The following is a 16,719-nucleotide window of genomic DNA, read 5'->3' on the forward strand; positions in this document are numbered from 1 at the left end:
ACCCCTTACTTCTGAGGGACTGCAGCTTTGACCCGTTCTGCCCCTCTGTGGGAGGGTCTCACACAGCAATGACCGGGTGCCGGCTGCTCCCAGGAACGTTCAAGGGACCATGCTGCTGCTGATGCTCAGAGACTGTGGCTGAGTGCTAGCCTACCCCAGAAAAAGTTCACATGATCATGTGGCAGCCGTGTTTCAGAGATTATGGAAAATCATACCACACAGCTGGCACCAGGCTTCACTCCCAATGACCTTGTTCCAGCACCCGTGAATGTGGTTTTTCTCCTGGGTCCACTGGGGCCTTTGGGGGAGCCACACAGCCTCTACCAGATGTCCTCCCAGCAGGGGAACCACCTCTCCCTGTGTGGCCCAAAGACCCTCAACTTCACTCTGCTCCTGGGGATTCGCCCTTCGCACCAGGGCACCACCAGGTATTGAGCTGTGGCGTTTCAGACTCTACACTCGCCCTGCTTATAGAGTCTTAATGGAATTTAAACCCTCTCCTTTTTCCTTTCTCCCTTTTTAGTTCAGTCCCTGCAGCTGTTTCCACTTTTCCATTTTCTCTCCAGGTGTTTTTTTTTTGGGGGGGGGATCCTTTTCCTGAACTCCCCTCCACCCCTGTTCTCTCTCCATAAGCAAAAACAGCTCCCTGACCTTGGTGGCTTCTCTCTCCCCAAGTTCACCCCTGCGGGCTGCATACCTGTGGAATTCTGTGGTTCAGGTTGTGCAGATTGTTGTGTTAATCCTCAAATCAGTTTTCTATGTGTACAGGATGGTTTAGTGTTGATCTGGCTGTATTTCATGAATGTAAGACACAAAAAAACTTCCATGCTGTTCCACCATCTTGGCCCCTCTCCCTAGTGAATTGGTATTTTTAAAAGCTCCCAAGGAGATTCTAATACAATAGTTAAAATTAAGAATTGCTGGGATGGGAGAAGGGCACCAAACTCAGCCCTATGGACAAATGTTAATGGCAAATAGACAAGGAGAGAAGAATCAACTTTATGCAAAGGCATGGAGATAATAGACCTCATGGCACATCAGGGGAATTGCAAATAGGTCTGTTGAGCTCAATATATGAAGAAAGGTAGATACAGTGAAAAAGGAGACTAGAGACATAGGCAGAAGGTAAATCATTATATGGTCTATGAAGGAGTTTGGACTTTATACTAAAGTCAATGGAAAACCAGTAGGAAAAAGACATGATCTCATTCCTCTTTTAGAAGAGACAGCTTCAGGTGCTGTGGAAGATAGAATAGAGGGACTAGAGAGGGGAAACCAATTAAGAGCCGTGCTAATCTAGGCAGGAAAGAGGGTCTGAACTAAAACAGTTAGGTAGAAGATAGGAAGGTAGGAGATATTAAAGGAAAAGATAACGAGGAGGCAGAATGGAGGCAGATAACTAGGAGGCAAACTAGGACAGTTGGACATGATAGACGAGAGAGTAAAAAAACTGTAAGGCTTATAATTTTCCTTATTTTGTATGTACTTTTGCTCATATGTTAGTGATGGATCTGTGCAGAATGAAACATTTCAGAGGTGGAGAGGAACAGCCTTTCATGGACTTGTTAACAACATACAATGTGGTTTGAACCTAGTCATTTCAAAATCAAAAGCTATCAAAATAATCAGGGACTATTTTACAATCCCTAAATGACTAAATTCCTGACATGCTTAAGGTCAAACATCTAACTAGCATTTCCACCCAATTTAGTGGGGACAGAATAAACTGCACTAAAACAAAGGTTTGAGAGATTTTAATTAACACAAATGGCTGTGCCTCGTCTTTAAATCTGTCCAAAGCAAAAGGAGTGAAAGCCTTCTAATCCTTCAGAGCTTCATCTGGCAGTGACCTCAGAAAAAAGATCTCCCTCCTACATCATCAAACTGATTTCCTTTAGCTCTTTGTTGTTCTGTGTAGGTTTTTGATCCCAGAATTCTCTACAACATAGAAGGGCGGGGTGGGGGGAATCCAAAAAACAATTAAAACATCAAGTGCCCTGGCACCCACTTTACAAATCTCCTAAAAATATTAAATTAGAATGTACTTTAACAAATAAATTCTAAAAATCTACACCCACTATCTATGCAAGCCTTTAAAATAATTTTGAAAATGAAAGTAGTTCTTACCACATTAGATTCGTTTTTGCTGGTAGTTAATCTGCTGGTAGTTGTAGTGTTCACAGTACCTGGTGGGAAACATTAGGAAAATGGGAGCTTTCTTTGAGGAAAAAAACCCAACAAAACAAAACCTGGTTTTATTTTGAGTTGTAAGGCTACTAACATTCATCACACATCACATATCATTGCATCACTGTAGAATGACTCTGGCATTAGCATTAATGTGGATTTTGTAATTGTGTTAGAAAACAACTTCAAACAGTATTTTTAGAGTTCAAGTGGCAAACCCTTCTCTGCTGAGGGCCCATGTCCCACGGAGGGAAGAAAATCATTTGAGGATTATATGCAAGTAGAAATAATTTTGAGAGCCTACAAAGCATATGTTTAATATAACTTTTACATGAAGAAATGGGATGATAAATTTTATATATATGTGTATATATATATATATATATATATATATATTTCAGATAACCCAGATACATATTCCATAAAAATGGCCAACTGTGGATAGTAGAGAACAACAAAAAGATAAAGGTGGGCAAGGGGACAAAAAAAGGAGGCAGACAGAATGACAGGCATAGGCTGAGATGAAGAAGAAGAGAGCCAATAAAAAGCGGGGGGGGGGAAGAATTGTGGGGCGTTTAAGTAGGCTCTGTAGTGAGTCTGTCCTAGGTTAGGGTTGCCAGGATACCCAGTTAAGTTTGGATTTCAATAAACACTAAATATTTTTAGTATAAGCACGTTCCATGAAATATTTGGAACATGCTTATACTAAAACATTAATTATTTATCTGCAATTCAAACTTAACTGAACATCCTCTATTTGCTAAATATGACAACCCTATCCTAATAATCCTGCTGAGTTTTGTAAGTGTGTGATATTACAAAGTTTGGAAGCTATTGTCACTCATTGAAATAATCATAATATTAAAAAAGGTACAGTTTATTTTTTTCAACCTTCAAAATTTATTTTTAGGAAGGAAGAATTTTATTCTCCCCTGGACTTCTGTGGGGTTTTATAGGAAGTGAAAAAATGACTTCGATTCAAAATCAACTTCATAACCTACTATAGGTAGTAGTAGTAACTATAGTAACTACTATGTAGTACTACTATAACAGAAACCTAACTCTGACATTCAAAGTTCGAGTTGGGTTGCCTGGGTGGCTCAGTAAGTTAAATGCCTGACCCTTGATTTTGGCTCAGGTCATGATCCCAGGGTCATAGGATTGAGCCCTGAGTTGGGCTCATGCTGAGCATGTAGCCTACTTAAGATTCTCTCTCTCACTCTACCTCTGCCCCTCTCCCCCACTTGTGTGAGTCCTCTCTATAAAACAAAACAAAACAAAACAAAATAAAATAAAGTAAATAACAAAATCCACAAAAGGTTCAAGTTGCCTCAAAGCTTTAAAAAGCCCATATTTAGGGGTGCCTGGTTGGCTCAGTTGGTTAAGCTTCCTTCCGACTTTTGAGGTTGGCTCAGTCAATATCTCATGGCTCCTGAGTTCGAGCCCAATGTCAGGTTCTGCACTCACAGCATGGAGCCTGCTTGGAATTCTCTCTATATCCCTCTCTCTCTGCCTCTACCTTGCTTGCGCTCTCTTTCTTAAAATAAATAAACAAACCTAAAAACATATTTATCAAGGACCCAGATTTGAGCTGTGGGTTTCTGACTCTGTTTTCCAGCATTTTAGCTTAACATTATTTGGCAGCACTTACTGGAGTATATGTCAGCCATCAGGAAGAGTAATACTAAAGTGAAGTAAAGGTTAAAGCCAGGAAGAATGACTTGCTTTAAGAACAGAGAGAGTTATAGAATAAATAAGGTCTCAAGAGTATTCATTTCCCACCTCACTGGGCTTTCATCTGAATTTATAAGTGTAGCAAAATATTCACATCCAACCTTCAGCCTCTTCTCAAAAGAACTCAAGGAAATGCCAAGAGTATGAGTTCAGTGGGGAGAGGAGGTGGAGGGGAGGAGAGAAAAGAAGTCTGTCAGAATCAAATGTCTTATCGTCAGTTATATTATTGCTGAGATAAACTTCCTCTTTAAACTACCAGCAGGCATGATGGAAAAGTCAGCTGAATTGAAAGATTATTTCATGCCTGTGCTCTCTAAGATACATGGCTGCCAAAGACCACGAACTGTTCTCTTGACTCTACAGAGGCTGGGGAAGGACTGTTCCATAGCCTGGGTCAAATTGTAATTTTACACTGGTGGGAAAGCAAATCCCTTTACATGTGACCCATGTCCATAAGGACTTCCCTCGGTCTAAAATGTTTTTCTCTTCTATAAGCCTAGGCGAGGCGGAATGCCAAACAGATTAGATTGACAAAGGTAATGCTATATATAACCAGGGCCTCAAGAGGGTTTGCAAGTATGGATTGCGTAAAGTACAACAAACTAATATTAACACAAGATTGTATCTTGCCAACCAAATAGATCACACCACTGCAACACAGCCAACCAGCACACAGGACAGTTTATGTGGGAGGAGGGATTCTTGGCCAAGAGTAGTGGGAGAAACCTTTTTTCTATTTGGAAATGCCTAGAACAGAAGGGCCTATACCCTGATTTGCTGGGAGGTGTATCCAAAATGACACTTCATCCTTTAAGACAGGTTTGTGAAATTCAATTCTTTTGAAATTAGAGGAAAATGAACTGTATCTAGGAACAGTATTAAGGACTTAAACTTCAAAAAATCAACACCGTGTACAATTGCCCAACTCATTTTATAATTCAGTGTCCCAATTACCTGACTTTTCCGTGGTGGAAAGAAACAGTATTAGATAGGGATTGTGGAGGAAGTGGACAGTGGATGTATTTGGAATGGAGGGAACTCTAGTTCAAGGCATAGAATAATAGGTAAGGATTGCACAGCAGAATATGGAGTTTATTAAGGTCTAATCAAGGCTGCCAGTAATACACCTCAGTGCAGAGCATGGAAGAAAACATCAATAGTTTTTTTTTTCATTTGATATATAAATGTAGCACATTTTGTCCTAAGAGTAATAGAAGGCCAATCTCTCTGACGATATTTCAGGTTTCCTGAATTACCACTATTTGTGGACTAGAAGCCTGGATGTGATTGGTGCCACCTACTGGGTTAAATGAAGAATTACAAACTGTGAACCTATTTTGAACTGTTTCCTTTACTACTAAACAAATTACCCTTAGGGAGTATGAGTCTTCATTGGGACAATTACATATTAAAAAGTTGATAAGTTCAGATTTAAATCATACCTTTTAGATGTGGAAGGGTCATGAGATATCATATGCTTTAACACTGGCATTTTCTGCACATTTTAGGAGATGAACTTTGGAGATGGAGTCAGAAGCCTGGCTTTTCTGAACTAGTTTTTTGTCCTATGATACCTACCCTAGAGAGTTATTGTGAGCATTACCCAAAACCACATGTTTTCAATATGCTCTATAATATGTTTTGACTGTCTTAGGCAAAGAAAAAACTGAAACTAAATGACTTGCCTGGGTTATTTAACTGTTTAGCCTCAGAATGAGGCCTGTGGCTCATATATCTGAGTGTAAAACCAGAGCTTTTCTATTAAAGTACTGTTTCCAGAAATTTGATGGTGGGATGATTTTGAGTGGCAACTGAAATAAATTTAGGAGGTGCTAGAACACAGCATTAAATACTATATAAATCACAGTGAAAAAATTACTCCCTTTTCAGTTCTTCAAACTCGATTGCATCAAGGAGAAATTTTCGGTTTGGTGCAGGTTTGCTTTAAAACTCCCTACACCATGCTAATCTCACTTCCTAATAAAGATAAAATGGACCTCAGGCTTTAGCATCTGGTTAGAACATTAAAATCTTGTTTTCAGTATACTTATTAAGTTTACTTTCTATTATGGAAAACTATTATTGGTTTTCCACTTAAAATAGGAATTTTGGGGCGCTTAGATGGTTCAGTAGGTTGAGCCTCGGACTCTTGACTTACAGCTCAGGTCATAAACTTGTGGCTTGTAGTTTCGGTGTAGGGCCAGGTTCCGTGCTGGCAGCGAAGAGTCTGCTTGGGATTCTTTCTCTGTCACTCCCCTTTCCCCTCTCCCTTCCCTGCCTCCTCCACTCTATGCATGCGTGCACTCTCTTAAATAAATAAACTTAAAAAAATAATAAAACAGTAATATTAACTTTATTTTCCAGGAATGCATTAGGAAATTAAGGAAGTCAATCTGAACAGAACATACTGAATAAAAAATAGACTAAGGGAATTTGGGAAACACTGAGCATGACTAAACCGTATCACAACACTGTTGATAATGTTATCTTAACACAATTACTTTAAAAATCCCTCTATGAAGAAAACTAATGCTTCTTTTGTTCTTTTTTCAATAATCAAACAAATAAGTCAACATAAGCAAAATCTAGGACTCAGATTTCAGATCCCCTAGGCTCAAATAAACCCAAAGATTTTGTGTTATGTGGGTGTTAGAAAATGAAACTGGCCTATAATCAGTGTTCAGTGAATGCACAATCAGTAAGACAGAGCAGTAATGGGTCACACATGCCTGTAGCTACTTTCATTTGTGGTAACTGGAAATTTAGTGCCCTATCACTTAATTCTCCAAAAGCATAAAGAGGAGATAAGAGAAAAGAGGGTACAATATGTGGGCTGCCCTAGTCCAAAGTTCAAAGATTCAACGTTCTGCAAGGAAGGAAAAAAAAAAAAATCTCCATAGGGTGATTGAATCAAATGGAACCCTTCACTATTTACTAATCTTGACTTGATTTGAATCTGGAGCTAAAAGACTTTAAACTCCTTACTCTAAGATCCTTTGAAATGACCTTCAGCTAATTTTAAAGTAAAACAAGAATCTGTCCTTCTCATACCCTCTTCTCCTCCATCTTTTAAATTTATACCTTGATGACTTTATATTGCTTCTGATTGTATTCTAGGTTCTTATTGGAGAAGAAAATCTCAAGCTTTCTGTTTCCAATTCTTATCAAGCAATAGTTAAAAGAAAAAATATAAGGAGAACACGGGTTAAAGGATGGGTAGTAGATCCAGCCATCTAGATTTTGTAAATTTTATCTATGGGCCAAGTCAGACTAATAGTGTGCTGTGCACATGGACCAAATCATCTTGAACTGACCCATTGCTTTTTAAAAATTTCAGACTGATAATTTTTTTATTATATTGTGCCAACAAAGATAAGAAACAGGCTAGGAAATTTAGATTCTGAATTCACCTTAGAAATATTGTTGAAGACATTAGCTACTATAACATATGTAGAGTATCCCATCTCCATGGAAGAGAAATTTCTCTCTGGTCTCAGTACTAGTAAAATCTATATTTCTCCCGAGCAATTGGTTTATTATTATTTTGTGGACAATGTAAACCCATGTTTCTTTTTCTAGGAAATCCAGAACCAAGTTTGAAGCCTGCTTCTACCAACTATATATAATACTTTCATCATGTATTTTCATGTATTTACCTGGCTTCAACTTATTTTCTCTTTGATTTGATTTACTCATATATTTATTTAATCTTATATGCTCTGTGTGATTTTATCAGCTGTTCAAGCCCTTAATAGAATAAGATTGAGAAGAAATTAGAGATATACATACTGATACCAATACTAATAAAACATTGTCATCCCCTAACCATGATTTCTCACTGCATGTGTCTTTTTTTTTTTTTTTTTTTTTTTTTTTTTTTAACGTTTATTTATTTTTGAGACAGAGAGAGACAGAGCATGAACGGGGGGAGGGGCAGAGAGAGAGGGAGACACAGAATCAGAAACAGGCTCCAGGCTCTGAGCCATCAGCCCAGAGCCTGACGCGGGGCTCGAACTCACGGACCGCGAGATCGTGACCTGGCTGAAGTCGGACGCTTAACCGACTGCGCCACCCAGGCGCCCCTGCATGTGTCTTTTTTAAAATAGAATTCAGATTCCACACAGGAGCATCTGTACTAAGTATTTTCCCATTCTTAAGTAGACTGGTATATTCATGGGGGGTAATTTTATTATCTTGTTTCACAATTACATATATTCCGTAAGTTCTTTTGTATATATTACATGTTATACGTAATTAATTAAAAAATATATAATTTAAATTATAAAAATAATTTAAATTAAAAAATAGAGTTCAGATTCATAGATCCCTGAAAATTTAAGAACCTTTTCTCCTGTCCCTCAGAAGCTATTCTTTTATTTTTATTAAAAAAATTTTTTTTAAGTGTATTCCCTTTTGAGAGAGAGAGACAGAGCACGAGCAGGGGAGGGGTAGAGAGATTGAGAGGGAGACACAGAATCTGAAGCAGGCTCCAGGCTCTGAGCTGTCAGGACAGAGCCCAACACGGGGCTTGAACTCACAAACCATGAGATCATGACTGGAGCCGAAGTTGGACACTTAACTGACTGAGCCACCCAGCCGCCCCCATTCTTTTCTTTTTTCTTTTCTTTTTTTTTTTTTATGGTAAAATCAGTTACTGTTTTCTCTAATGATGCCATAAATTCTTTGGGAGGGGGGGAGGAAACACTGAAAATCTCAGAGAAAAATCTGGATTGGCAAAACTCACACCCATTGTCAGATGGCTATCTCTTTGGCCTTCTGTTCTGAAATAGCAGAGTCTATTCCAACAAGATTCATGAGATCAAACTACAATAATTCCTAGGAAAATGGAGGAAGTGGGGAGGAAACTAATGTTATCAGGTGTCAACTATGTATCAACTACATATACTAAGTACATAATATGTAATTTAGTCTTTACAAAAGAAAATTCATTTTCTCCAGAGGAATCCTTACTTTACCAGAGCTTCTGAGAAATAATAATGATAGTTATAAAACTTATTATGTCACTACTAACATTTAATTTACTGTGTGCCAGGCATTGTGGTAATCACTTTGCAAGGAATGGAATTTTCAATGTAACATAAAATAAAACCTCCACATGTATACCGATACTTTACCTACCTCGAGACCCAGGAAGATTAAAATACGCTTGCTTTGGCTCCAAATTCTGCTGTAAGTTCAGTGATAATTTCAGGTCATTGGCCTTCTGGTAGTTCTTCAAGGCTTCAATTCTCAACTCAATCATTTTGCCATTAAAGCCATTCTACAGGAGAACATTTTTCAGAGCTACACATATAGTATTGGCTTCTCTAAACCACCTGTTACTTGAAACCTTTTTACTCAGAAGTTTAAAATGATCCCATCATGCTCAGTCTTTAAAGTTGGGCAGAAAGTATTTGTGATTCCCCCCACCCCCATTTCAAATAGAACAAAATCAAGACTAAAGGAAAAAAAAAATGTATTTATCTTAGGTTATTCAAGGTGAAGCTGGAGATAGGTTTCCACAGCAATCTCGCCATGGAACATTTCTTTTAGCAGGATAATTGGTAATCCAGAGGAGGGCATAGGGATTACTATTATGAAACTAAAAGATGTTGTATTATTTGAGTGAAACTGTATCCCATGTCCAACCTTGGAAGATCTTAGTACCTGAAGGATGTTGGCTTGTTCCTGATACCTGACCCATTCCATTTTCCTCTGTGGCTTTTCCTGGTGGAAGAAAGAGCTTCTGGGTGACAAAATAAATTGAGATCAGAAATCAGCGTTCTCAAAATGCTGCAAAGACTTCATAGCCAAAGTATGCTGTCATAGATTCACTAATAGATTGGTTTCAACTGCACAGTCCTTCTAGTAGCCCTCATCGGTACAATCCATGCTCTAAAAGCTAAAAGCTAAATGAATAGAATCAATTTTTATGAATAAATTTGTTGTGAGAAGATTAGATACAAGCATAATATCCCTAAATAAATGTTCAAAAACAAATTAGCTATTATTTTGACATCACATAGTTATTGTGGAGTTACATTGTTGGTATAGTTTCTCCCACTTTGCCCTCGTCAACGTTATTTCCCCTAAACTTGCAATGCCACTCTGATTCAAATATAATATCCCAAAGGAACCACATCTCCTATAAAACTTGTATCAGTTTCAGGAGCATACTAATACATTATTAAAAATTTCCATTCTATCACCTCTAAAAGCCCCTACCATTCAGAAAGATCACACTACCTTCTTTTTCTCTTTCACTTTCTCTGCACATGATGTCTCCAGTTCATTCTTGGTCTTCCTAGGTGAGGAGGGGGTTTTGGGAACCTGGGATAAAAGAAGAGAGCTAAAGGAAGAGAAGGTCCCGGGAAAGAAGTACAATGTCTCAGCCAACAGTAAATCCAACACACATATGCTCAAGGCCCAGATCCCGCCTATTTGCCTGCCCGAATTAGCCCTGATTGTCAACAGGCTGTTTCCAGCAGTGTGGCATCAACAACCCTGAAATTCTAAGTAACATGTAGTCCACTTGCCTTCCCCTCCTGCAAGTCTGCTTTGTTTTTTATCTGCGGTGCTTTTTGTTGATCACCAAGTTCTTCTGTGTCGAATGTCTGTAGAGAGACGTTTTGGCAAAGCTTTAAATTAGTGGGAATTAGTGAGGGAAGTGGAAAACCAATATAAGTCAAGGTTTTTTGGTTTCTGCCAGTCAGGAAACTGTCAGGGTTCGACCAGAAAAGTGTACTACCAAATGGGGTTCAGAATGGAACAAGTCCTTCTATTTGGTGTCTTTAGTGTAACTTATAACAATAAAAACTATTAACTGTACCCTTATTATAAGCCATAAGTACTGTAAGCTACTTGCACATTTCTTCACTTATTTACAATATGCTACTACATTACAAACATTCTCATTTAAGCCTCATAGGACTATTTTTACTTCCATCTTTTCCAATGAGGAAAAGATATTTGAAGAGGCTAAGTCATTTGTTTAGGGTCACACAGCTACAAAAGTACAGAGCTGGAATTTGAAGCAGATCTTGTGAACCCTGAAGCTTATGTTCTTAACCCCTGACCATACTGTTTTTCTCTCTCCACTTTCTGCTGCCTAAAACTATGGGTAGGGAAAGCCAATCACAAGCTAACATACAGGGACATCCCTTTTAAAATCTTTTGGGAGCTTTGAAGAAGCTGGATTTTCATAGACGAATTGTGCTGGCATAGTTCTTATCACTAGGACTCAAAAACAGAAGAACTAAAACTGACAATTCACAGAACTGATTTGTAGCTACCTCTGAGAAGTAGGAGCAGATCTCAGGTCAAGATGCAAGACTTGATGGTATCCTGATTATTTGTGGAAAGTTAATATGAAAAAAGCAGTCAGAGATCACACTACACACTGTTTATATCACAAGACACAATCTATTCTTCTAGTCTTCTAGTCTGTGAAAAAGCACTCAAATCCCAACAACTTAGACTACAAAGGAACATCCACTCCCACCTGGTTTCCCAGCAAAAGGCCCTACTATTATATATTAGGCAATGCCGTGATTGTTGCAAAATCATAGGAGAATTAGAATTAGGTATTTATTCATTCATTCATCCAACTTACATTTATTGTCTACTATGTTCTAAGCATTGTGCTACATGCTAAGGATTCAGAGATGAACAAAGCAATCAAGAAACTGGAGGAGCTTGTATTCCAGAGGGGGTCAGGGAGATAAGAAACAAGTATAATCATAATTAATAATAATAATAATAATAATAAAATAAAAATAATAAGTTTAATTATAAAAAGTGTTATGGAGGACATGAATAGAGTTATATAATAGAAAGTGAGGAAGGGGTGCCCTATTTTATTTATTAAAAAAAAATTTTTTTTTTTAATTAAAATTTTTTTTCCAACGTTTATTTATTTTGGGGACAGAGAGAGACAGAGCATGAACGGGCGAGGGGCAGAGAGAGAGGAAGACACAGAATCGGAAACAGGCTCCAGGCTCTGAGCCATCAGCCCAGAGCCCGACGCGGGGCTCGAACTCACGGACCGCGAGATCGTGACCTGGCTGAAGTCGGGCGCTTAACCGACTGCGCCACCCAGGCGCCCCCCAAAAAAAAATTTTTTTAACATTTATTTATTTTTGAGAGAGAGAGAGAGAGAGAGGGAGGATGGGCCAGAGAGAGAGGGAGACACAGAATCTGAAGCAGGCTCCAGGCTCCAAGCTGTCAGCACAGAGCCCAACACAGGGCTGGAACTCAGGGACCACGAGATCATGACCTGAGCCAAAGTCGGACCCCCAACCGACCGAGCCACCTAGGCGCCCCGGGGTGCCCTATTTTAGATAGAGTGAACAAGGAGGACCTCTCTGAGGAGGTGACATTTAAGCAGAGACCTGAAGCATGAATATGAGCCAACCAAAAGAAATAGTATTATAGGCCAGGGTAAAGCAAAAGCCTTGAGATAGGAAGAGTCTGGGCATGTTTGAGAATCCATAAGGAGGCCCGTGTGGGTTGCATAGAAAGTAAGGGGAAGACTTCTTTTTTTTTTTTTTTTTTTTTTTTTTTTTTTAAGGGGAAGACTTCTATGAGAAGAGAGAGGCAGGCAACAGCCACATTATGCCACAATAAGGAGCAGCTATAAATGGTTTCCATAAGAATAACGACGTGATTTGATTATTTCAAAAATATCACTCTGGCTGCTGTGCGAAGGATGGATTGGAAGGAGGCAAGGATGGAAGCCGGGACGTGACAAAATGAGAATGGGGACCAGAGGAGAGGGAAGTTCTTTGCATTAGGGTCTGTAAGACAATTCTATCAAGAGATCCTTAGAGGCACACCTTGTTCCATAGCATCTCCATTTCCTTCCGAAGCATCTTGTTTTTCCTTTCCTGTTGGGGGTGGGGAGGAAACCAAACAAACAGAAACGTGTTTGTCCAGTCATTAAAGTGAAATTGGAAGAAATTATAAATAATGAGGGGAAAGGGATGGGGACACAGGTATAAAACAAACCATAAAGGAAGGCAATAAATAGACCTAGCTCAAAATCCAGGAACATGAGAGATGAGTTTGATGATGATGATAATAAAAAAATAATAATGATTTTTAATAATAACTATAATTATGGTAATCATAGTATGATATCAACAGAAATGTGTTCCTCACACAACACTTAAGATGTTCTGATCATACAGAAGTTTCTCTGGGGCTTAGACCACTAATTTATAATTTTTAAGATCCTTTACCTTGTTGGTTTTTTAAACTCTTATGAGTCTCCTGAAGCAAACTATTTCTTTTATTTTACTTTGGTATTTTCTATTCTTTCTGAAATGTGAAGGGTTAATATGCTTGTATTACTAACCCCTAAATGAAAAGTTTTTAAGAGTCAAAAAGAAATAGAATTTTTGCTACCAAGTCTTGAATTTGCCCAACATTTCATCTGACCCCTTTCTAGATGAAGGAGATAGGAGTATTGGAGCCTCAGATGCTAGAGATGAACTGTCTTTCCTTCCACATCTGATGGTAGTAATTGAGTTGAGCCCTGTTCAGGAGGCAATTCCCTGAAATGCCCACCAACCTCTTACCAGATTCTGCTTCATCTCCTCTGCTTCCTTAATGAGCTCCATGACTGAGGATTCTTCACTCCCCTTTCCTGCCATGATCTGCCTCATGATCTGTAGACTAGAATGAAAAGACGTCACAAAACATAATACTTCCTAAAGGGTAGTATTAATACTCTGCAAGCAGTCAGAAAGCGTTCTGTCAAGGGAGAGAGATGGGTGCCGAAGTCATAGGAATTACAGAATTCCTTCTGGACATAGTAGCTCTCTATAGGATGATTTTATTCCCAATCGACATTTGCCTCAGCTATGTGCTCTAAAATGAATTCTGTGTTCAACAATGCTCAAAATTTAGGCCTCCAACAGCCAGTGAGACTCTTCTTTACTCCTTCAGAAAAATATTTTGGTGTATGGCTTTTGAGTAGAAAGGGTGTTTTGCCCCTGTGAAGAAGGAGTTCATAGAATCTGTTGACTTCAGCATAAATCCAAGAATTATGTCCTACCCCATCTCTGTTGGTATTGCTTCTCCATGTGAAAGACATTTGAGTTAGTTGGGGAAACCACTTATATCCTTATGGTAGCTCTCAGAGAATCCAAGCCATCAAGAAGTTTCTAACAAAATCTGAATCAATACCAAGTGAGTCAAAGACTCTCTATTCTTTAAAAACATTAATTTATGCTTATGTTTATGGTATTTTTTCCTCCTTAATTATAAGCAGCGAAGCAAGCCTTTGTGTTCTCTTGCCCTGAGAGACGTTTATTTCTGCATTGTAAGCAGCTGGTGCTTGATCACAACTTTCTGCCTGGCTTTTGCTCTCCAAAAGTCGGGGCTCCCTGAGATGCTTACTGTAAGGGTAGAGAATGAAGATAGATCCATTAAGGTGAGATTCTTTGAGACTGGAAAGGAAACAAAGTTGGTGGGTCCCAAGAACAGTGAGTGCTCTAGTTAAGAGTTGAGACCTTATCTGCCTAGCATATTAAAGAGGCCAGACCTCCAGAAGACTCCTAGGCCCAGAAAATTTTTCTATTTCACTGCTTTGCATGGGAAGGGCAGAGTCATCTACCCTAAAGTGATTCCACAAACATGTATAAGGAGCTATCAGTGTAACCATGATACACTGACGATACTAAAGGCTCTTCTCTGTTTCTCGGGTGGGCATCCTAGGGAAGAAGGGTGATAGCTGTAGCTCCTTGAGATGAGGGCTGAGTCATATGTAATTTTACTAAAAGTAAATAAATGATTACTTGCCACTGATTTGTGGCTACAAATTCTTTATCTATTATAGCTAAATGTCTAAACCTTTTTAAAAATGTAAATAATCATTGTTAATCCTATGGATTAAAGTTCTCCAGCTTTTTCCCCTCTAGGAAATCCTGAGTAGGGAGCCCTTACCTTCTCTGTTTTTCTTCCAAGTTAGACATCAACTTCTGGAATAAGAGATTGTTCTTATCTTCAAGAGGTTTTAGGATCTCTAGCAGTTCCTGCTTCCTTAGCTTTAAGTCCTCATTCAATTCCTTCAAGTAGTTGTCATCTATTTTGGAACATCTGTGGGAAGAATAATATCTGTCTTTAGCCTAGGTTAATAATAGAGACTCTCCTTTCCCTTCTGGATAGTTACCACTTGGCATCTGTTCAAGGCTCACCTTACTTTTGAGGGCAAGTAAGATCCTGAAGGGTTTGAACCACTTGTCATCTTGAAGGGAAATTTCTACTCTAAGAATAGAGATGTCTTCTTGAAAATACGTGCCTTCTTGTTCCATTCAGTTAGGTCATCATTTTTCTGCTGCTGTTTTTGAAACGTCTGTTGCATTGGACTGGTTTTAGCTGCAGCTTGAGTCACAATGGCCCTAAGACCACAGAATCAACAGGTCTTTTAAGTAACTCCAACATCAGAGACAGCTTGTTGACTGAAAATACTGTTAGATACATCTGATCAATTCTTTCCTTAGGTTTAACCAATGCCCAAAGTTTTATCCTGAAGTCTTTGATTGAATGGGGCAGAGAATAACTCACTAACACCACCTTCCATGCCAAGTAACCTCCATTAAATGTCTACTACATACTGTCCAGATTCTGTGAGTAAGGAAAATATAAATACAGAGCATCTACCTTCTGAGGGTCTTAGGAGAAGAGAAAAACCTCTAAGAGACATTTTTGAAAAATAAAGGCCAAACTGGCAAATATAAGCTATGGATATAATAGTGAGCAATATATGAGCTAACTATCATTATTTTCCTATCTTCAAAACTTGATATACTACAGGGCAAGAGAGAATAATACTGGACACATAGCAAGAGACATAATTTGTGAAAAATCCATACTATCGGTATGTCCTTCCACAGCCAGGCTTTTTCCTGAGAGACTGCAAATTTACACTTACTTCCAGATTCTGATTCTGCCTCCATTTTTCTTCCCTTGCTAGAACCACATTTCTCCTAGACTAAGATTTTCTGTCTTCATCTATGTAACTTAGTGAGCAGAAAATAACCCAAAGAGTCACACATTTGTTTCTTCAAGCCCTTTATTTTTTTTTATTTTTTATTTTTTTCTTCAAGCCCTTTAAACACAGCTTTAGGGCAATATTTTTAGTGATGTTCTCAAATATGAATTAAGTCATGTCAATTTCAAGTATTGACTGAGCATTTCTGGGCATCTTCTATGGGCATCCTCCAGAGTAACTTAACCTCTTTGTGTTTTGGGAAACCTTAAAGGCAGAATATTGTAGTGGAAATAACACAAGATTTAGTTCGTCGATCTTGGTTTGAATCTTGGCTTCACTGTGAGAAGTGAGCTGACTGTGAGCAAGTTACCAAATTCTCTGAGCCTCAGGTCCCATTTTTGTAAAAATGAGAATGGCAAAAGGTTTGAGTGAGAATTAAATATAATATTATATGAAGTTCCTGGCTCATGTCAGGTGTTTACTTTTTCATGTGTTTTTGGTTGTTATGGGTTTGGGGATTGTTTAATGCCCTAAGCAATACAAAATACAAAAAGGCTGATTTATATGAGGCTGATGAAACTTAAACTTCAGAGCCCTTTATCTTTACAAACTTCTCTCAAAGGCTCCATACCTCATTTTATATCCATAATTTTGTATTCTTTTTTTTAGAAAGAGGGAAATCTCCAAATTATGTATACTTCAGGGTCCCAAAAAACCTGGATCTGATAAATATTTCCTATCAGGATCTTCTACAGCAGACCTTCTGAGGCAGTCTCTACAAATACATTTTCTTTTTTTTTTTT

At 38.5% G+C, this 16,719-nt stretch overlaps 1 protein-coding gene across 1 annotated transcript; it reads right to left on the minus strand.

Moving 5' to 3' along the window:
* Positions 1–1,851: 1,851 nt before the first annotated feature.
* On the minus strand, positions 1,852–15,169 carry CCDC196 (coiled-coil domain containing 196). Its single transcript, XM_047079762.1, has 10 exons — positions 15,120–15,169; positions 14,869–15,021; positions 13,500–13,596; positions 12,756–12,806; positions 10,458–10,535; positions 10,168–10,251; positions 9,589–9,648; positions 9,061–9,202; positions 2,128–2,186; positions 1,852–1,938 (listed from the first exon to the last, which is right to left on the minus strand). Exons 1-10 carry the CDS (start codon positions 15,167–15,169, stop codon positions 1,852–1,854), a joined length of 861 nt encoding a protein of 286 aa, XP_046935718.1.
* Positions 15,170–16,719: the final 1,550 nt, after the last annotated feature.

This window comes from Lynx rufus, unplaced genomic scaffold (genome assembly GCF_022079265.1).
Source record: "Lynx rufus isolate CCGP_SWC_20201006 ecotype Redwood Valley unplaced genomic scaffold, mLynRuf1.p SCAF_17, whole genome shotgun sequence".
Taxonomy (NCBI): domain Eukaryota; kingdom Metazoa; phylum Chordata; class Mammalia; order Carnivora; family Felidae; genus Lynx; species Lynx rufus.

What these genes read in the sequence shown, in the direction of transcription:
- CCDC196 (XM_047079762.1), bottom strand. Translation starts at nt 15,169, where the DNA reads ATGACAAGTGGTTCAAACCCTTCAGGATCTTACTTGCCCTCAAAAGTA. An exon ending in CAGACTTGCAGGAGGGGAAG is followed by an intron (nt 10,252 to 10,457) that starts GCAAGTGGACTA and finishes CTTTTATCCCAG; the next exon opens with GTTCCCAAAACCCCCTCCTC. An exon ending in AACAAGCCAACATCCTTCAG is followed by an intron (nt 9,203 to 9,588) that starts GTACTAAGATCT and finishes GTTCTCCTGTAG; the next exon opens with AATGGCTTTAATGGCAAAAT.